Source organism: Papilio polytes, unplaced genomic scaffold, assembly GCF_000836215.1.
Source record: "Papilio polytes unplaced genomic scaffold, Ppol_1.0 DF820678.1, whole genome shotgun sequence".
In the NCBI taxonomy this organism is placed as follows: domain Eukaryota; kingdom Metazoa; phylum Arthropoda; class Insecta; order Lepidoptera; family Papilionidae; genus Papilio; species Papilio polytes.
Window position 1 is genome coordinate 1,638,625 of NW_013528526.1, and position 22,964 is coordinate 1,661,588.

Genomic DNA, 22,964 nt, shown 5'->3' on the forward strand with positions numbered 1-22,964 from the left:
GTATGAACAGCTTCATACAATCCCATACGTTCTATTTTGACACATAGTTACCGCCTAGCGTTTTCGCGTCCGTGCGAACGCTCGCTTACTGTATATACTATTCTATTTTAATGTATTAGTCCTAAACTATTGTAGAATATCTCCTACATCGTGAATATGACAAATGACAATCGCTATTAAAAGTGACAAGAAAAAGCATTTATATTTACTGCACCCTTCGCGATAACATGAACTAAGACAAATTGCGATTTTACTGCCAATCAATCTTCGACGCCATTCCCCTTTATTTATTCAAATATTTGCACCAATTTTTACTACTTTCGTTAAAGTTATTTTATTTTAACATTGTTAGATTCTTTACTATATAGTAGCTGTAATTCTTTGATCCTAAACGCAAAATCTATAAACAAGTTTGATCCTCCTGGGATAATTGTTTCAACGTTATCGTCATTCATTTGCGTAATTGCTTTCACTATACCTACAGTTCTATACTCTAATGATAGAAATAGACTCAATGAAATGACGACAGTGTTCGTTTTAACTGAATATTAAATGTAGTCAAATACATAAACAATAATGTTAACAGAGTCTAAATCTAAAAGTTAACACAAGTTATTATAAATATTAAAAGTATCAGAAAACTTACCCAGACAATGAAGCAGAATTAGAGATAGGAGGGCTGTTGGACTCGAAACCTTCCTTCGGCTTCTCATTAGCCAGCTGCATCTTCAACTGGTGGCCGAAGCAAGCCAAGTCTTCCCTAAACGTGTCGGAGCCGGGAGTCGTCGGCTTGCCATCATCACCCGTTGCCATCCCCTCCGCATCACTCTGCAACGGAGCTTGCTCCGATTCCTCCTCAGTATTGTAGATCTTAAAATACGCAAATGTCAAGTATATCACAGAAATTATAAAGGATGGTATCGGTATCGCCATAGCATACACAAGGTTCAGTGTATTCTGCCACATGTCGAGATCCGTTATTACGAGACCGGGATCAACACGGCTGTAGTAGCAAGTATAGTTGGTGCCCAGAGGTCTGTATTGGCCGTAGAATATGGTACAGTTCAAGATTGGCGGGTATCCACAACCTTTCACGTTGGGGAACAGCCTCGCTCCAGTGAAATACCATTCGGAATCATTGCCTTGCAGACCCGTAGGTATCACATCGGGCAATTCTTGGTCGTCCATTTCTGGAATAGTATCGATAGGTGCTTCGTAATTGTTTTCGTAGTCGTAATCCCTTCTTAACGACCTCTCCGCTCTGATTAGATTCTCAAATTCTGTGGACGTTACGTTCGGGTATTCCCCTAGTTTGTAGTTGACGCGGATCTGTGTGCACTCGTAGAGGTCCTTCGTGCAACCTTCCCTGCAAGAAGCCCAAGTGCAGTTACTGGCTCCTACTAAATGTTTAACTTGGGCGGTGACACATAACGCTCCAACTGGATCGAATTGCATGAATATTGTCGTGAACGCTGGCTCGATGACGAACGGCACTAAGAAGAGAAACGCGAAGAGGCTGAATGTAGCGAGCAGGACGAACGTGGCTGTCGTGTAGAACAGAACCTTCTCGAAAAATGTGGGGGGAATCGGTAGCTTTTCTTCCTCGGCCATGTTGGCGTGGGGGCGCTAGAAGCGACCATATCGCTTGTTTCAGCTCGGCCGTATCATTTCATTTGAATAAGTTCCCGTCTTCTAACTCTCGATTGTTATTTCGTGTTTGATTTGAATTTTCTTCGCGTCTACTTATTTACATTTTTGTCTGTGATTTTCAGGTCGTTTTGCGAGGACTCGTATGGACAGACTGCAAAGAAAAATATCGATTTACAGATACAAAATAGTACATGTCATTGTATATCGGGCAGTTGTAGGTTATATGATAAATAATTCATTACAACCCATATTACAGTTTAATGCGTAATGGTGATCGTTTATCATTCTCGTAGGTCCTTAGGGAGAATAAATTTCTTTTGATTCAGGAATAAAGAGTCTTTGTGGCTACTACAAATTTTATATGTATTGCGACTACAAATTGAGTGGTGAAAGCTTTAATGACCGTTTAATACTTGTGTAGAGATTACCGTAAACTATCTATTCTGTTCCATTTTTACCGACTATGGTCTAAACGCGTTAACCCTCTTTTTATTATATGATGTTATTTGGTTTATTTTTAAATATTATTTTAAATTTCATAAAAGCACCTCGATAAAGAAACATTTGACAGGAGTGTGATCTAATGGGAATAATCCACGTGTCCTGTTTTTTACGTAATAAGGTATTTCCTACTTTATTTTGGATTACGAGGACAATTAGGAAACCGGTCATCACAATTTGAGATGAATTGGTACATTAAAAGCACCATAATTTGGAACATGTTTTATTAATTAATGTTTTTGAAAATTAAAATACTTTTGTATCATAATAAATTACATCATACTAATATTATAAATACGAAAATTTAGATGAGATATATAATTTGGCATAGATGTGGAGGATACTTTGGAAGTACATTTGTTTTTGTTTATTTTATTCTACGCAGACGGACTCGCGGGCGAAACATTACTTATAAAAGATTAAAAAGAGAAAATAAAACAACCCTATGTTTTCTTAATCTTTATATGAAAGGTTGAATAATGAGTAGTTCCATTTTATTCTTTCCAATATCTCAATGTCAGAGAGACCAATAGAAGTTTTTTAATTTCCGCAGTCTAACTTACAGATTTGCGATTTGGGTTTTTTTATCTTTAACAATATTATTTATAGCTTTATTTTTGTGACTTATAATTAAATTCGAAATGAACTGTTCGATTTAAAAAACTTGTCCGACATTTAAAAGTTTGTCGAATTTCTTGGAAAGAATTCAACTCGACAATGCAAATATTGCCCTACTCCTGACTGATATAGGTTAGACTACATTTGAAGCCATATAATATGCAGCGCTATAAATAAAGATTAAAATCAGGGTATCCACAGCAAGGTCGACTTGCATAACAGAACTACGGAGTTAATTCAAGCCACAATCGATATTAAGCCTGAATTCCTGGCTAGACTGACTGGCGGCAATACCTATCATATAGAAGCTTCCAACAAAGTTATTTCGTGAGAGCAATATATTGAGATAAGATATAGGGATATATCAAACCAAAGTAAAGACTAACAAGGATATTTAGCTGTCAGAAAGTATGTAAAAACTACATGCGAATAAAAATTGACATAAAATAAAGAAACATGGGAAGACTTCTTTTAGTTTATATTTCTTAGACTTTTAAGGGCTTTAAGGATTCCGGAGGGCTAATTTAGATCCCTTACCCTTCCCATTAGTGAAATGACAGGAGGTTGTTATTTTCTTTAGATTCATAATTGTAAAGTAGTTGAAAACATTCTTTTAAGTTGTGTTAAAAGACGAAGGTATTAATGCTTGAAATGATGTCAAAGTGGCGAAGTATATGCTTAAAAGGTAAATAAAAAGCTCGGTTCAACTTTGTACTCGGGCGGTTGTCGAGCTTTTTGTCGTGTCGCCTCCAATCGCATTGTTTGAAAGTTTTTATAGACACAGTGTTTTATTGTCGTAATTTTAGATTTCGTTGTATTAATGTGTTTGGTATTTAATGTCTTTTTAATATTGAAGTTTATTGATTAGTTGATCAACATAATTTTGTTAAAACTCTGGAAGAGTTGAAACTTTAACTAAATACTGACAAACAGAACAAGCGGGAAAGAGAACAGTGGTAGTGTCCGCTTTAACATCTTAGCACTGCAGGGCCGGCACGCCCGGTGTAATACCACGACCACACAGAAGACAGACGTGAAATGGAAGCAATTCCGTGTTTCGTCTGATGAGTGTGGTGCCGGAGGCCTAATTTAAGTCCCTTTCTCTTTTCCACCCTTTTTTTATAAGGAGAGGTTGGGAAGAGGAAGTGGATTTGACGGTGGAGGAGATGCATAGGAAGGGGAAATATCCTCTTTATGTGCGTCTCCTCCTTCGTCGTATGGTAGGGTAGGCAACGCATCTGCAATTGAGGATGTCTATGGGCAGCGGTCGCTTCGCCATTTTGGCGGTTTCAGGTGGTCGCTTGCTCGTTTGCCACCTAATGTTATAAAAAAAAACCCTAAACGATCATCTATACTATTATAATAAAGCGTAAACACACACTACTTTGTGTCAGCAATTTTCAGCAATCACAGCATATTTTTGAATAATTATTTCTTTTATATCAAGCCTCACACTTACGTCACGCTTTAGGCTATCTGTTTTCACGCCATTAAACTTAAGGGGTAAATATTTTGGATAAAGCCGTTATGTGGTAAAGAGACCATAAGTTGCTGCCAACATCAAGAAAGCAAGATTGCTATCGTTTGGAATCATGTCATTTCATTTTGACATTTGCAATTGATAATTTGACAAATGTAAACAATAAAATAAAGTTTTTTTATAATTCCATGTGGACAAAGCCACACGGGAACAGCTAGTGTTTAATAAGATATGTAGATTACTAAATACGCCTGCTTATTTATAAATATTATTTTTTATTTATACTTATATTTATATATATTTGTAAATGTTAAAATGTAAACTGTATTTTGTGTTCATTTACGTAAAAAAGACTTGATAATTCATAAGTTCGTGTCAACTGTATCGGGGGTAATCGATGCCCACTCAGGCAAAGTGGTGGCAAGAGCTCTCAAGTTGGTCGTTGATTTACTAAAACTAAGTGGACTTGAAATAAATAGTCTTTCCGATCAACTTTTAGATATGCTGAAGTTTCTGAAATAGCTTTACGATTTTTTTAAATTAACAAGAAGAATGTTGCAAACGAGCCATCTGATAGAAATTAAAAGGTTTAAAATTTATTACCTGTATTTAATGGGAAGAGTAGAGAATATACAGAGAAAAGACAGTTATGCATTATCACCAACCAGCGTATTCGTATATTGGTAGACGGCTATCACTCACGTCTATATTGGGGGGCGGCAACGACTAGTTTCGGACGTATCGGGGGTCCATCTTCAGGGCTAGTGTTATGGGCTTTTTTGGGGTCACGTCGCGCCTTGTACATACATATATAGAAAAATAGACCTGAGTGGTAGCCGTTAAGTAATAATAATTAGATATAATGTCTCACGTAAGTTTATCCCCTCAATACTTGAAGTTTCAAATTTTTTCAAATTCAAATCGCATTGGACTCCTACAATCGATTATATTTTAAATCTAGCTTTCGCCCGCGACTTCTCTCGCGTGGAAAAAAAGACAAAAACTAGTAGCCTATGTGGTCTTCCAGACTATCCTCTACATCCATGCCAAATTTCATTGAAAACCGTTCAGCCGTTTAAGCTACAAACTCTAACAAACATCCATCCATCTAAACTTTCGCATTTATAACATTAGTATATTGTGATTAGGCTGTTTACATGTTACTGTTGACTGTTAATCTTCAAATTAGAAAACAAAAAGGAGCATATCATGAAAATATGTAAAAACATCGTATTGGCTTTTTTACTATTTTTTCCCCATTAGTAAAAAAGATGTTAAAGGGCACACTTATGCATTTTGTAATTTGATTTAAAAATATCAAGCTTTTAAAGTTTAAGTAATGTTATGAACTTATTAAATTTTAATATTTAAGCCATGTTTAAGTTCCACGGTAATGTTAACGTCCCCAACTTGAACTATGAGGTTTATTTAGTAACGAGCTAAGGGATCACTAAACATTAATTACGCTAAACTGTTACTTATTAATAACGCTCTTTAGAGTTAAGAAACAATTAATGCCTTTTGAATGACTGATTTTTATAGTCTTAATGTCGCTGCAGATAATCTTTTATGACAGCATTATTGAACTGTGCAAAATAACTGGACAGTACAATTGATTGTTAATTTTTTTTCTATTTATATTTCTCTATTCAATGTCGTGATAATTGATTTTGTGTAATAAAAAAAAGATCATAAAAATTGTTTGATAACCGGGGAAATTATCTATCTTTATTTCCAAGGATATATGAAAGAGATAGCAATATTCTTCTCAGGTCTGGTTTCCTCAATATCATATATTAAATTACGTTACCAATTAAAGAAAATTTTGTAGGAACAATAATTTACTGCAAAATATTTAACTAGAATTAACAAATATTGCTTTAACACGCGAACTACGTTTCGTTTTCTTATTTGGTTCTCGTTGTTTACTTATATGTGGAATTAAATTAATTTTACAAGAGCCAGGGAGTCCCTCGAAAGTTACTTCATGTAACAGTGCCTACGATATTATATACACAACACATATTGGTTTCAAAGAAAACAATGAAATAACGACTTACTGTGTATAGATTTTAAATTACTAAACAAAGAATTATTAAGCACGTAGCACATTTATCTTGCTATTTTACTATGATATAATAAACTAGCTTTCGCCCGCCACTCCGAGCGGAATTAAAAAAACAAAAGTGAGTGCCTATGTGTTCTTCCAGACTATGCAATTCATATATACCAAATTTCATCGAAATGCGTTCAACCGTTTAGGCTACAAACTCTAACAAACATCCATCTAAACTTTCGCATTTATAATATTAAGTATGATACAATAGTTTTAAGGGATGGATGTTTGTTACTTTGTATCTTCAGAACGGCTAAACGGATCTCTCTGAAATTTGCCATAAATGTGTGGAAGAATGCATAGGTTTCTATTTTTTTTTTAATAAATCGAGACGGATTCACGGGCGACAGTTAGTTATATTGCATCGTATCAGTGGTGTAAAAATTTCGTATAAAATACACAGATTAAAATGTTTTAGAATTTGAACTCTAGATCTCTAGATCGTAGCTTCTACGCTTAACTACTAAACTGTAAGGGTTTTCAGTTTTCAGTAGCAACATAAGGATTACATAACATAACCTCAAAAATCTCACAATGGTGGAAAACTATGTTTCAGTTTGAAATCGATATTAAACGAAAAGGATTCGAAGTATTTGTTTTTAAATCTTAGAAGAGAATTAAAGATTAACGGTTTTACGGTTTTAAAATAGTGTAATAAAAAACTTTTCATGCGCAGTTTAATAATTGTATATCGGAAAAAAACATATTTGATAAGGACTTACGCATTGTGACATAATGCAGCAACTTAAGAAACTCGCTTACCTTTTGCCTAAATTAAAAGTAAATTATAAAATTATTTTTCTATTTGTAAATATATAATTAATTAAAGAATACATACAATAGTGTTGTGCTGTTCAAAAATAACCCGACTGTAGCCCCAAACTGGGGTAAAATCTGCAGATTCCTTGTCTGATGAATTTGAAACTGATTTTGAGTTGATATCACTTTAATTACAAATCAAACACCAAATGTTTATTATTGTTATAACGAAATGTGTACTAAGAATTGTTTCTTTCTTTTTTTTATATTATAAAAGACGTGACTTCGTTTTGCAAGGACGTCAATACGAAACCGCGACCCGCCAGCTACTGGGCGCTGACTGTACGAACCGAATCACAACCTTATGTGTAAGTTTATCGAGACGCGCGAAATTAAAAAAAAACTGTGAATTATAATTAAAAACCAATTAAGGTTATGACTTATAATAAAAAAAAACTTTTTGCAGAATTAAAAGAAACAAAAAAAATCTTGAATTCAATTTTAAAAATGGAACGCTTTAATATTTTTTTTTTGCAAAAAACTTATGATGTGCCAGTTACAATTGATGTTTCATTTTTATTTCTTTTGTTATATTTTTGAATTTGGAATTCGACGTTCGTCTGTGTGTTCTCATACAGTGGGTTGCGCGCGTCGCTCCGAGCCGGTCGATAGAGCTCGTGTCATGTGCTACACCGCTGTATGGCGACAGACTGTCTTTCTTGCTTTACAATTGCGGAGCCCCACGTAAATATGACAATTATTCATGGAACATTCCGGAAAAAACCCCAGCTTTAATTTAATTAAATGCATTTAATCTAGATACACGCAAACTGATGCATTAAGGTTTGAAATATGCGGACAGAGTTGAACTTAGTCCCTTTTGACTTGAAATACTTTGAACAATGAATTCCCTCTGTTTATAGGTTTAAGGTCGAAACTTTAGTGGAATTTTTGGGTCAATAAAGTTTAGCGGATTGCAGTATTAGGGGAAATTTTCACAAGGGTCTTAGCGGCAGCAAAACAAAGACTTTATAGTAGGTCATTCTCATAGAATTTAATCTTACTTCTTACTAATATTATAAATGCAAAACTTTAGATGGATGGATGTTTTTTAGAGCTAGTAGCCTATACTGAAAGGATCTCGATGATATTTGGTATGGATGTAGATGATGGTCTGCAAAAACACATAGGTTTGTAGGATTGCTTTTAATTTTTAATTCCACTCGGACAGAGTCGCAGGAAACCGATAATTTACTATAATTTGTAACAAATAAAATTTGCGTCTGCTTTTGTTTATTGCAAATTAAAGAGTACGATACATGGAAAGGATAATTAGAATAAAGATAGGACAGAATAAAAAGCTGTAATGTAAATATTTTTTTGAATGACAACGTAGAGAAAAAAATTGTTGCTATTTTTTTTTACATTATTTTACACTAGCTGTTGCCTGCGTTTCGTCCGCGAGGTATTACAAAACATACAAACTACATAAATAACAAAAAGCTACGTATCCCTTGGGTACCGGACATTTCTCGGGGATGAACCTTATCCCATGTGTACTCCAGACTTCGTTTTATATCTGTGCCAAATTTTAATAAGATATGTTGAATCTTTGCAGAGTAATCGAATAAACTTAAAAAAACTAAATTAATGAATCATACAGGAACAGTAACTATGCCCGAGATAAATAGCCAATGTATTCTTCCAGACTATGCTCCAAGCCTGTGCTAAATTTCATGGAGATCCGTTCAGCCTAGGCTACAAACGCCAACAAACATCCATCCATCCATCGTACCTTTTGCATTTATAATATTTATATTTATGTGCTTATATGACATGATATGATTATTTACAAATGTACAGTCTGGTATATAACGGGGTATATAGATATAGGATGGTATACATAAAAGGCCAGTAATTAAACGTGAAATGACTGTATAAATTATATTCAAATTACACTAACGACGTCGAACGCGACTTGAAGTGCCGCCACTTTAGAAATAACCTTAAATATTTACGGACTGTTTACCGTAAACGTAACCGCGAGGTTTGTGTGTTTAGTTGATTTTGTATTGTATTTAGAACTATTTTATATCTATTAAAATAAACTATTGCGTCAAATCCACGTATCTAAGTAGATATAATTGTGTTATTTATCTTTAACTGTTTCGTACATAACTTTTACTCTCTTAATGTTTGCATTGTTCTCTTGCTTTGTAATATTGATTTTGAGTGGGAAAAATTCAAATTGGCAAGCATGATCCCCCTCTTCTAAGACTCAACCTAATGGAAGGTAATCTCTTTTTTTTACGAAATTCTGTCTTTTCGATTATCATTTCCGTCGTCTTAATATCGTAACGAGGAGTTTGATTACTTTTGTATTATATCTATCTTCAAAAACCGTGGGACCCTTCAAAAGTAGAGAACAGCTACCTATTAAGCTAGCGCGTACCATCATTCGACTACATCACTTTCTTTAGGTGGGATCGCGGTCAAGCGGTCGCTTAACAAACATAAAAAAAAATATTCTTAATATGTTATTATGCTTTCGTAATTCCTTTCTATACACCTATAGCAATTAACTTGATTACCATAAAACCTGTTTTATCACGAATGCAGTTTGCTGTAAGCAATAATTAGCTACTGTAGGTGAACACTAAATGTAACACAGTGACCTATTTCTGTGTAAATGTAATGAAAAAATCTTACTAATATTATAAATACGAAGGTTTAGATGGATTTGTTAGAGATTGTCGCCTAAATGGCTGAGCGGATCTTGATGAGATTTGGAAGAAATGTAGAGGATAGTCTGGAAAAACGCATAGGCTACTTTTTTTAATTTCTACGGATGCAGTCGCGACCAAAAGCTTTTTTCATTGTATACCAGTAAGCTCATTATAAGTGTACAGCAAAGACCTTTAGCCCGACACACTTTACATGTAAACCCATATGTGATGATGCTCCAAAGCCTTTTATCCATCAATAAAAATCATTCGAACTGTTAATTTAAATGTTAAACTGATGATTTGATTAAACTATCGCACCACCGTTTAGTTTCGCTTTGATTCCTATGAACTTATATGAAGATGCGCACTCTACTCGAGTTTTAGTTGCGTAACTAAACAGTTGAATGGGTTGCGAAACAATCGACAAACGCACAACAGTGCAACTGTCGATTGTTTCTTAGTATACAAGAAAATTCAAATCTTAGGGATTAAAGATAACATTTTCTATTATGTTTTTTTGTTTTAAATTGGAATTCTGGCTGGAACGAATAGCGGTGTGGTACAGTGCCGTGCCAAATGATTCCGCGCCAGCCTTGGCGTATATCCAATATTATTTCACCTAAATCTTCTGCTATCGATTATTGTCAAGGTCGATACACCGTTCAATTTTAATTAAAAAAATATTTACGATATGCATATTAATACGACCTTTATACATGTAATTAAATTGGAGTGTCAGTTTGTAATAACATAAGAAAAAAGCCAGATTTTGAGCAAATGATGTAATTGCGTTGCTTATCAGCTACGAAAATCACATAAAATGTTTTGTCTGTCTGTCCGCAAGCCGCGTTTGTTCTGGGCAATCTCCGAAACGGCTCGCCCGATTTCGATCGGACATTCACTGAAGGGTAGCTGACATACACGGGCATGTTATAGGCTTTTTTTTTCTTAACATTGCATGGACGAAGTTACGGGCAAGTTTGAAAGTATATATATTCATCCAGGCTATGTTCAACTGTGTCAAATTTCTTTGAAATTAGATATAAATTAGATCAGGTTCACAGTAATTAATAAAAGGGTTAGTAACAAAAAATGTATCTGAAAAGTCTAGTGTCTGCATAAAATGTATGGAGGAATGCAGTGTTATTATGTAAAAGCATTGCTGTAACATTTCATAAGCAAGCATTACAAATTAATAAAATGAATATTGAAACAGAGTTATTTATTTAATAACGTAGGCATGTGGCTGAGGGTTATTAAATGGTGGAATAGGTATACGCTATTGCAGTAAAACGCAATGTTCTGTGCCGCCTCGGGTCGTTCAACCCTTTTAAACATTGACAGGTAAACGTGAGGTTACATTGCATAAGAAACGCGATAAGAAAGCTCTCTTTTAGACAAAAAAGGTCAAACAAAAAAAAAACACAAGAAGGTCCTGTTAGTACACTATTTTTATAAGCCAACGGCTTCATCTGTAAGAATTCCCCGTAAAAGTCCCATCGAAATCGACCTAGCCATTTTGAGGATTACCCGGAAAACCCGGCCTTTAGGACAGGAAGACAGACGACACGCATCTGTATATTTGTAACTACAAAAAAATTAATTGTCACTAGCTCTGATTAAGTGTGGTATTCCTTATATTTGTAAATCGCTCCGCTCGTTAATATGTTCGTGTTCGAATACATTTGCTGTAAATTAAATTGGCGCTTTTATTGATCTCCGTAGACTATTTTTATGCCATACAAGTAAATAAGGGATTATGTTGAAACGAATTGTCAATAGATATTGTAAAAGTGTTTTATTTTACTATTGCGTTATATTAATTTGTCTAAGAAAGATAGGCAGTGGTTATTTGCCTTCGTTCATATAGTTTCATATTGTTGATTACCTTTACTATGTTAATCGAAAATTCTTCATGAAAGCCCTAATATTGATTGGTCTATTCATAATAAGAGTTATAAATAATTCAATTTTTTTTCCTTTGTTGGAAGTAGGGTAATCATATCGATTTATATATGAACTCAATTGAACCTACTTGATATTCGTTAAATTTTGTATTCGAATGAGTTCTTTGTAACAATGTAGTTAAAACCGCTTATACTAGCTGTTCCCGTGCGGCTTCATCCGCATGAAATTATGAAAAAAATATTTTGTTGTTTACATTTGTCAAATTATCAATAGCAAATGTCAAAATGACATGACATGACAAATCTTGGCAATCTTACTTTCTTGATGTTGGCAGCAACTTATGGTCTCTTTCCCACTTTAGGGTGTTTTATCCAAAATATTTACCCCCTAAACGTGACGTAAGTGTAAGGCTTTTTATTAAAAAAAGAGTTATTCAAAAATATGCTGTACTTGCTGACATCTTAGGCAACAAAGAAGTTTGTTTACGCTTTATTATAATAGTATAGATTGTAGAACCAGGCAACGCATAGTCGAGTAGGGCGACCGGCCAGGGCGGATAAAGGTGTGCCACAGGCTCCGTGAAGGGGTGCCAGGGCACCTCTTGATGTCTTTTTAAATATGGGATAGAATTACAAGGCCGCCGTAGATATCGCGCTCAGGGTGTAGTGCCGGATTAGCCATATAGCAAGAGTAGCAAATGCTACAGGCCCCTCTAATTTAAGGGCCCTGCGCTCCAAGGCCTGTCTGAAAGTAATTGAAATATAAATTTAGATAGGAGCGTAAAATGTCTTGCATGCTTTAGGCCCTGTTGTGGCAAATTGCGCATCTTTGGAAGCATAGAACAGGATTTCTACAAAGATTTGATTGGTGATATTTTAGTATGTGTAACTTCAGTCCTTTAACTAAAGTCTCGTGGAACAGAATCACGATTGGACAAACTTTTCTCAATAGATTTATTTTATGAAAATGTGCCTAATTCTGTAAAAATTACCATATATCTGCAAAAGTACAACGAAAGTAAAAACTCGAAGTGGTTTATTTGATATAGGCTATGCTTCAACTCGATTTCGTCACAAAAGCATAAAAATAAGGAGGTATTTTACAATGTTTTAACGTTAATGTTCCAATCATACTAATATTATAAATGCGAAAGTTTAGATGGATGGATGTTTGATGGAGTTTGGAGACTAAACGGCTGAACAGATTTTTATGAAATTTGGTATAGATGCAGCGGATAGTTTAGAAGAACACATAGGCTACTCACTTTTGATTTCTTAATTAGACGCGGACGGAGTCGCGGGTGAAAGTTAGTATTAAATAAAAATTAAATTAAAAGTTTACATTTATTTAATACCCTTAAATTGAGAACCTGAAGCAGACCAAAGGCCCCTCGACAGAATTTGCTGCAGGCTCTGCACTCTTAATCCGGCACTGCCAGGGTGCTGACATGCCAAGACCGGCCCTGGTCGATTGACTCATAGCAATGAAATCTTATATTGGAATGTTTATTATCGCGGATTTTTTAAAACTTTTGAGGACAAAAACAGTAATATCTAATATGTCGAATTCTAAGGGCATTACCAAAAAAAAGTTACAGTATTCCAAATTTTAGCTCAAACATACGTCACTTTTAAATCGCGACTCTATCGCCTGGTGCGGCCTTTTGTAAAATCAAATGTGCGGAAAGCGACCTTGATCTATTAGTAATAAGGTACTTATTTAGAAAGCCGTGTAACATAATCTATATCTATACTATTATAATAAAGCGTAAACACACACTTCTTTGTTGCCTAAGATGTCAGCAATTACAGCATATTTTTGAATAACTCTATTATATCACGCTTTAGGCTACATAGTTTCACGCCATTAAACTTAAATTTTGGATGTAAACCCTAATGTGGGAAAGAGACCATAAGTTGCTGCCAACATCAAGAAAGCAAGATTGCTGTTTGTCATGTCATGTCATTTTGACATTTGCTATTAATAAATTGACAAATGTAGACAATAAAATAAAATTTTCATAATTTTATGCGGATGAAGCCGCATGGGAATAGATAGTTAATTAAATAAAACAACGTATGTAGAAGAAGCTTTATTTGTCATAACACTTTGTGTCCATGGTAGTTGTTTGAAGATTAGCTTATGGAATATTCGGAAAAATAATGAAGATTGAAAATCGAAATGTAATTAAATTTAAATGCTTTTTAAATAATTCTAATATGATTTACAAATGTCATAAACAGACTGCTTAGAAAACTGCTTGACTAACGGTTGGTATTAAAAAATTGGAAATTGTTCGTCTGTGGAGTACATTAAAAATTATGTATTCATATAGTTAGAATACGTAAGTTAGATCTTTAGAGCAGCGATAATTCTAGAAAGTTAAGCCTTTGATGAAGATTTAAAAATATCTGAACAAACACTTTAAATACATAAATGTTCTTTGCTGGTATATTTACTCACATTTCGATTCTCAATCTTTATATTTATATTTACATATATAGCAATTTAGAGAAACAATTTATTTTATTTACATTAAAATTGAATAAGCATTTATTTGATTAACAATAAAATTAATCGATATTTACAACAAAAATATTATTTTTATTATAAGATAGATTCATGTGTAATTTGTGTATATTAAAATTTTTATATTTTTAGAGCGGGCGCATACATTTGACTAAACTATCGCACAACTATTGTGCGATTGTCGATTGTTTCGCAGCCTCAACTGTTGTTGAACAACTAAAGATCGAGTATGCACACATATAAGCTCATAGAAATCAAACCGACTAAACAGTTGTGCGATAGTTTAGTTTCAGATGTGCACACGCTCTTATAGAACACATTACTGTATTAAAACTATTGAAACATGCAAATTTTATACAAAGATAATATATTTGCATAATACAATTTAAATAAACTATATTTTGTTAAAGGGAATCATTAAGTGTAGAATATATATTTTTAAAACATTAATATCACTTTAAGTAATAATTCAGCGCTACACTAAAGCATCCAGTTTAAGATAAAGGTACTATTTTGAACTTTAGTGAATGATTTTAAATTACAAATGTAACCTAGAAATGATATCGATGTTTGCATTATGTAAGACTAGCTTTCGTCCGCGTGAAATAAAAAAAAAATAAAAGTGTGTGTCCTATGTGTACTTCCAGACCATCCTCTACATCTGTACCAAATTTCATCGAAATCCGTTCAGCCGTTTAGGCTACAAACTCTAACAAACATCCATCCATCCAAACTTTCGCATTTATAATATTAATAAGATGTTGAAGTAAAAATGTGCAAGTAAGTTCTAAGTTAATGCATAGAAAGCTTAATATAGTAATAGACAAAATTACTCAATCTTTGAAAATCACTTAACACTTATAAATGGTAAATGAATTTAAAAACGAAATGACATTTTTACTTGGAGTTTATCACAAATATTCGTGGAAAATTTTATCAAGAAATCTCATACAAATTTTATCATTATGTTACGATAACAACTCGCAATTGTTTCGCAAATATTTATAATAGACGCTCTAAAATGGTACATTCGTAACTATTTTTTTCTAATGATAGTAAAGCAGAATCATATATTTGCGAATTGTACAAAAATGCGGAAGCGATTAATAATTTATTAATTTTATTTGCACCTGCTCTCTTATGCCTATTTTTTTTAAACACACAATTTGCGTTATCCTAGTACTTAATATGCAAAATATTTTAAACTCTTTAAAACCTAAATTTAATATTGCTAATTCACATACAATAAATATAAATAAACATCTGTTATTTTTAAGAATAAATCTTTAACATTCATAAATAACTATGTAATATTTTATTTATTTGTTAATAACAAATCTATTACTTGATTCAGGTTTACTTTGTATTGAAAATTACGCGGTCTTATCACGTATAATCGTGAGAACATTTTCGTAACGCCATCGATAAATGTGCATGTGCAGCGCTCCTGGGCGTAAAGTACACTAACAAGTCACATACAAAATTTGTCGATGACGTCACGAATACTGGTCTCGCAACTGTCATGCTAATATTCGTGATAGGCCCTCTAAACTAAATAATGTCAAAAATTCAAAAGATCATGTCTATTTCTGGATTAAACGTATCTCTTAAAGAATATCCTAATGTAATTAAAAATCTAAAATGCAAAGCTATATTATTAAATTAATTAAGCTATTTACTAAATACAGCTATTTGTTAACGTTTTTATTAATTAAATTGCTAAATATATAACTAGAATATCAGCGTAATTTATTGAAATATTTACATAAATATTGTCTTAGTTAACATAATTTTGCATATACAACCTTAAAACTATCCGGCCTAGTCCGAATTTAGAATTAAGAGACGATATTCGACTTTTTTATATTTTTTTAAATTTCACAAAGCAAAGCCTTTTTGCTTGAATCTTAAACTGCCTTTTGTTAACCACACTCTTAAAAACATTCTATTGTTCGAAATTTGAAATTTAAATATAAAATTGATTTAAGAAAAAATAAAATCAGATATTACTTTTAAATACTAGATATTGATAAGAATTAGGCGTTATTTTAATAAAGATAAAATTAAAGCTTATTAATATGCATTAGCTGAAATCATTCGTGGTCGTGTTTCGCTACGGCGCAGCTTTTATGCTACGGCGTAATTATATGCTACGGCGTAGCTTTTATGCTACGGCTTAGCTTATATGCTACGGCGTAGCTATTATGCTACGGCTAGCTATTATGGTACGGCGTAGCTATTATGGTACGGCGTAGGTACTATGCTACGCAGTGCTACGCACCGCAGAGGTTCATAGCTGCGTATACCCTTCAGAGCGTGGGGAGGCACGTCGCCTAGCAACAGTCGCTCGGCGTCAGAAGACGTCATCACTCGGGTCTTCGTCCAATTCACAAAGGAGCTTGCTACTGTGAAAGAGAGTTAAAAATGCAATTAAAAAAAATGACAGTTGGTAAATCTGAACTTATGGTGAAGGTTAAGCATTAGTAAATTTACTTCTGCTAAGTTTTAAAAAATGAATAAAGGTGGTTTAACATCACTAAAGGAGGTAGATTACTAGCTATTCAAAATGTGTTCCTATTATATCTTTACTATAATTAAAGAATTTAGTTCAAAATTCAACTGCAAAAGTTAAAAATAATAGAAAAGCCTCACTAAACCTTGAGCTCTATTGTTCGCTTCCAACAATGTTCACAGACTTTTTTTAAAAAAAATTCTATGATGCTCAAAGTTTTTAACAAGGAATATTTTAAACCTAACACTATTAGTCTATGTGACTCAGTGCAATAGACTAACAAAGAGACCACTCTGCATTGTGAAGGTGCTTGCGAAGAATTAACGTACTTGTCAATACATACATTGCAAGTACCCAATAATTAGGAAGATCCATCAGCATACGTCAATTGTTTATAGACCCTGCAATTTTATGGAACTAATCACACTTATAGATAAGCCAATTAACATACTAATATTATAAATGCGAAAGTTTAGATGGATGGATGTTTTTTTTTGTAGCCTAAAAGGATGAATGGATTTCGATTAAATTTGGTATAGATGTAGAGAATAGTCTGGAAGAACACATATAGGCTACTCGATTTTGTTTTTTTTTTTTAATTCCACGTGGACGTAGCCGCGTGTGAAATAGAGTTAAAAAAGAGAATAAACCTAAATTTGAATTAAAGCAGTACGAAATACTTACTCCTCTTTGCTCGTGAATGACTCAGCGTGCACCCGTCTATTGCAAGCTTTATTGCAGCATCGACAATGCCAGTAGGCGAGCACACTAAGACTGAATACGAAGACAGTGGTTGGTAGCACCAATGCGAGGATCAACCCTCTCACAGTCGATTCCCATGAGTATCTTGCGACAACCAAATCTGGTCGTGTCAGACTGTAGTAACATGGGAAAGTTTTCGGGGCTCGAGGACCAGCGTAGTCACTTGCGAACACCGAGCAATTCACTCTCGGTGGATATCCACAGCCTTCGGGATTTATCAAAAATCGCAAGTCTGTCTCGTCCCATTCAGTTGGTGCGGGTGCTCCTTCCACAAAAGGTTTCCTTGCGAGATTTACTCGGATTTTATGACACTTAGTGTGTGCCGTAGTACAACCTTCCCTACACGATGCCCATGTACAGTTCGTCAGTGTCTCCGCATGAACATGGTCGGCAACAGAACAGATTCCCGCTTCTGGTACGAATTCAGCGAGAATCGTCTGTATAGCTGGTTCCACCACGAACGGTATCAGAAAGAGGAAAGCGAAGACAGCGAGTATAGCTGACGTACCGAGGCAGAGTGACGTGTAAAATTTAAATCTTTCAAAAAAGTGATTTAGTAGCTGCTCCCTTGTCGGCTCCAGCGGGGTCCCGCAGATTCTCCCATCGGTAAAGTTGACCGTTCCGACGCCGCTGGCGAGAGGCTGGCTCTTGATCTGCTCAACGTCGACATTAGGAAGATTTAAGGCAGTTAAAGCATTGAAAGCACTTAGTCGTCTCTTAAGGAACTAGCCGGACCCTCACAGAGGAGGGGTACGCCTGAAAAAAGAGAAAAAAACATGTATTAGTTATTGTAACTTCCAATATTCAATACCAGACGCATTAAAATTATGATATGTCACAAAATTTTTACACAGTAATCTCTATAACTTTGTATCCCCCTGAAATATTTTTTTACGTATATTCAATCCATATAAACTACTGTAGAAACGAAAAAATATGTCAAGGACGGCACGAACTGCTTTCACGTAATTGTACCGATGACGTGACTTTCTTCGTTGCGCAGTCTAAAGTAATAATAAAAAAATTTATTCGTAATCGTAACGCATCATATTTAAACAAAGAATCTCACGTGACTGATCTCAGAGGGGTGATACAGGATCGTTCGGATGCATTTGCATTTCAGCTTGACCACTGGCACAACCCTTGAATCTCATCTTCGCATCATCACCAACTTCTACAGTCTTCTGACACAATAGCAAAGTTATACACGACACTACTACTAAGACTGTTGGCAAAACTAATGCCACTAAGAATTGACGGAACGTAGCATCTAAATCAAATCTAGCTACAACCGTGTCGGGATTATTTTCGGTATAAAAGCAAGGGAATCTGGCCTTTGCATTATGATCAGTACCATCACGACCATAATCTTTCAAAAATTCTTTGCATTCATCAGCGAGCGTGTTCACACAACCTTCCAGATTTATCATTAGACGACTGTCATTGGCTAATGTCAGTTCCACTTCTGATGGAGCTATGAAACGGTTTGGAGTAGCTCTCATTGTATATAGGTACTGCAGATATGTGAAATTAGTCAAATCAGCGATATCAGCTCGAGGTAGTAAGGCTGCGTTAATACAGTCTACGGCAACCACTCCAGATGTTCCATTATGGACTGCATGACAAGATAGCATTAGAACTTCCTCCCCAGAATCAGTCCATACAATATTTCCACCATCTTCTTGAGCTAATTTGGCACATCTAGCTAAAAATACTCTGTCACCACTAAGCACGATAACATTCTTGTTACGTGTCGGAATATCAACGCATCGTCGGTCGCAATTATAAGGTGTTCTAATTTTTCTACAAGTTCCTCGATTACAGGAAAATAAACCATGCACGTCTATACATGTTATCTTTCCACGTCTGCCGGAACATTTTAACGGTGGATCAGTATCTCTGAAGGCACATTCGAAAGCGTCCGTTATGTTGATGCATTTTCCTTCTGTACAATTGAACGTTCCTGTCAGATTTCTGCACTCGTCGCGGATGCAGTGGTACTTCTTGGCGTTTTCTTGATCTATTCCATAGCATGTTTTGTTAGCGGCACTACCACATTCAGCCAATAATAATGAGGAACCATTCTTTCTGACGTTGACATAGATTTGAATGCAAGCTCCGGAGGTTTTGCTGAGACACCATTCTCCACACGATCCCCAATCGCAGTTTTCTTTGTTAACAGCTCTTGTAGTGGTACACATGATTGGTGTTGGATCGATTCCTGAAGCGATAGCTCGAGTGTATGGCATGTATATGGCGACGGTCAAATAGACGATTGCGACGGCACTCAAAACAGCTGTCATTTGACAAACACAGATCGTTCCGCATATTTTCTGGTCTTGCGGTGGGATGATCAGGTCTTCGACGGGAGTCGGCTTGGGCATGGCTGTGTTTCGCGTCCCCGCACCTTCGCACCACTGACGTAGGGTTGCCGGTAGCACGCGTGCGCGGTCGCGCGATCGATTGGGCGCAGTGCAGGCAGCCCTGTTTGAGCTATTTTTTTAATTGATGTCAACGGCCGGTCGGATGATGCCAGAAGTTATTTAAAACATTTTTTAATGAATTATTGTTACACTGTTTATTATAATTTCGTTAACGATATTAATTTATATGTTTACATATTTAATTTTTATTCTATTACTTTTGCACCTTAATTAGATATGATTGTTAGAAATTAACACTGATAAAACATTTAACGGGGACATTTTAGCTCAGATATGCACACGACAATTTCGAGTAATTTCCGCGCACAATGAAGTCAAATAAGGAAATATCAAATTATTACGCACGTAACTCTTATTTTCCTATTTCTCAATTCCAACCAACACTGCCGTTACTAAATGTCTCAATAAAAACAATGTTTTACTAACAAATGCGATTTATAAGAGAGATCGTTTCAACATTGAATGTATTTAAAAGTTTGGTTCGACTTACCTCGTATATGCAAAAATCAAGCAAAAAATTAAATACAATTCCACTAAACGCTATCGTTTTAACTTCTTTATCTCCCAATGTAATTGCAACACGGAATTTGTAAATAACTTTACTATATTTTTTGTATTTCAACACTGTTTTTCGACTCTCACTCTCGTATGTTTTGCTTGGTACAGCAATGAAGTTGGCAACGATTGCGACTGCGCAGTGCGGCCCGTACCGGCCTGGTATTAACTTCAAGGTTCACTGCATAGATTACATTATTCTATACTTCTAAAATTACTTCTTTGCGTCAAATTTTATACCTTTTACACATATATTTGTAGCAGTAGCATCCTTTTATAAAAATCAAAATTAATTTTAAATGCTTTTTTGCTTGATTTTTACTATATTAAATTATTATTAACATTAGATTTTAAACCCTACGTTAAGATTTTTTTAATCGAAATTCGGTCTTTTAAAAGTTGAACACTGGTATTTTTAAAACTGCAAAATTAAACTATTCAATTTGTTTAAAAAGTTAAATTTGAGAAGGTAAACTTTGAATTTAGTTATTTATTGCAATAGACAAAAACTGTACTAAAATAAGGAAGAAGAAGCAAAAAATTGATTAAAAATATGACAAAGACAATATGCGACCTCTATCTCTAATTATTTGAAAACAATTTGAGTTATTTAAGTCGAAGTAAGATTTGATCTTTGAACACAATTTTTTTTGAAAACAAATGACTAACACAATTACAATAAATAATCTTACCTTTATGTGCTTCCCAAAAAACCATTTTTTTTATAACAGTAATCACACTTTTTGGTAATCTTCTTGTTTATTTCTTACTCTTTACACGTGTATAGTGTTTAAATATTTTTAGTACTGCATTAGTGTTTATGGAACAGCGCATGCGTTTTGGTTTGCCAAATGCTTTTTTAAGACCAATCTGAAGTTGCATCCAAAATTATATATTTATCGTTGCTAGTATAAGTAAATGTTCTGCTCTTCTTTTGCAAGTCCTGGGTTTAATTTTAAAAGGATGTTTTCATTCATTGTTGAAAAAAGCGCCACCTATTTTAAGTCAATTCGCGGATGCAAAGGTTTAAGAGCAGCGCCATCTATGATTCCGTGGTTGATACAGACATGTTTGTCATTTTAGTATACCAATTATCTGTAAGATGTCGCTGTAAAATGTTTTAGAGCATTTTGAGGCAGTAAAATTAGAATTTCTATTGTTTGTTTTTTTGATGCTTTTTTATGAATTGTTGACTAATCGAATTCGTTTTATTTTATTTTTAACGCAAGATGCTTTACAATTAAACTATTTAATTACTCGCCGGAATTTTTAAAAATAGTATGCTACATTTTTCAGACATTTATTACATCTATGTTAAATCTAACTTCCATTATCCAAATGACAAAGATAAAAATGTGCTCTAGTACAAGTGACATCGAATTAAAGACAACTAAGGTTATAAAACAATAATATTTCCACAGATTTCACTACCAAAGCGGACAATCAATTATTTCTCAACATGTTTACTGCAGATGTCGCTAAACGAAAGCTTGTCCTTTAAAGTGCATCTTTTCACCTCTATAAAAGGAATATTATGCAATAAAACACATTATAAGAATATTTCTTATTGCAGTTTTGAGAGGAACAATTTAATTATCTTGGTTTTTAACAAAAGACGAGCGTAAGATGAAAAATATTAAAGAAAGTAGATTTTTGATCTCGATTATCAGTCACGTAGGGTTGGCGCACAAGGATTTATAAACCTTAATATTTTGACTTCATTTCTACGATCCTCTACCTTCTCCAGTCAACCCTATAAGTAGATATTTATCAAATGTAACATATTTGTTGGTAATTTTGGGAGGAATTGTTTCTTACTAATGTACACTTAAGAAACCGCTTGTGGGATATTTTCTGATGCAGATATTTTCATCAGTCAGCAAATATTTGTAAAAAAAGAACAATTAATGTATAAAATTGCTTTCATATTTGAGTTTTATTACCTGGATTAAATAAGTATTCTCTTTGCTTACTAAAGTCACTCGTATGACCCACAAAGGATACCACGTCCTTATTTATTAAGAACAAGTCGTAAATTGTTAGTTAACCTTGTTGCGAACAAGCGGACAGTTGAATTAGATAATTATAGTAATCCCGATTGAACCGGCGCGACGGGATACTATTGATTGATTGACGCTGCAACTAATAGATTGTTCTAGAAGTAAACAGGTTCATCATTAAAAATGAAACAGTGATAGAGCCCACTTTAACATCTTCGCAGTGTAGGGTCGGCTCGCCCGGTGTAATACCACGACCACACAGAAGACAGACGTAATGTGGAAGCAATACCGCGTTTCGTCTAATGAGTGGGTTCCCGGAGGCACAATTTTAACACCTTTCTCTTTAAACTCTTTTCTTAAGAGGAAAGGATGAGTATGGAAAGGATTTGACGGTGAATTAGACG

The 22,964-nt window shown here is 34.5% G+C and overlaps 3 protein-coding genes across 5 annotated transcripts in view; all 3 read right to left on the reverse strand.

Moving 5' to 3' along the window:
* The window catches only part of LOC106110314 (protein tipE), a 12,500-nt gene extending 5,059 nt beyond the window's left edge, over window positions 1–7,441 (reverse strand). For both annotated transcript variants that reach the window (XM_013292083.1, XM_013292082.1), the window contains exons 1-2: window positions 7,204–7,441; window positions 647–1,801 (exon numbers count right to left, since the gene is read on the reverse strand). In XM_013292083.1, coding sequence (XP_013147537.1) covers window positions 647–1,611 — 965 coding nt within the window. In that variant the 5' untranslated portion in view covers window positions 1,612–1,801; window positions 7,204–7,441. The remainder of the gene's footprint in view (window positions 1–646; window positions 1,802–7,203) is intronic.
* Window positions 7,442–16,542: 9,101 nt separating this feature from the next.
* LOC106110296 (protein tipE) lies at window positions 16,543–18,148 on the reverse strand (the record flags this gene model as incomplete). Its single annotated transcript, XM_013292059.1, has 2 exons — window positions 16,543–16,692; window positions 17,484–18,148. Coding segments are annotated over 2 exons (717 nt in total), but the record flags the coding sequence as incomplete, so codon positions are not given.
* An 8-nt stretch (window positions 18,149–18,156) lies between these two features.
* LOC106110315 lies at window positions 18,157–20,640 on the reverse strand. Of its 2 annotated transcripts, none has more exons than XR_001226073.1 (2): window positions 20,496–20,640; window positions 18,157–18,317 (listed from the first exon to the last, which is right to left on the reverse strand). XR_001226073.1 is itself a non-coding variant. In XM_013292084.1 (2 exons), the coding sequence occupies exon 1, from the start codon at window positions 19,943–19,945 to the stop codon at window positions 18,641–18,643; it is 1,305 nt and encodes a 434-aa protein (XP_013147538.1). In that variant the 3' UTR covers window positions 18,157–18,317; window positions 18,631–18,640. The 2 variants fall into 2 exon arrangements, 1 of the variants encoding a protein (XP_013147538.1); XM_013292084.1 differs by lacking the exon at window positions 20,496–20,640 and adding an exon at window positions 18,631–19,945.
* Window positions 20,641–22,964: the final 2,324 nt, after the last annotated feature.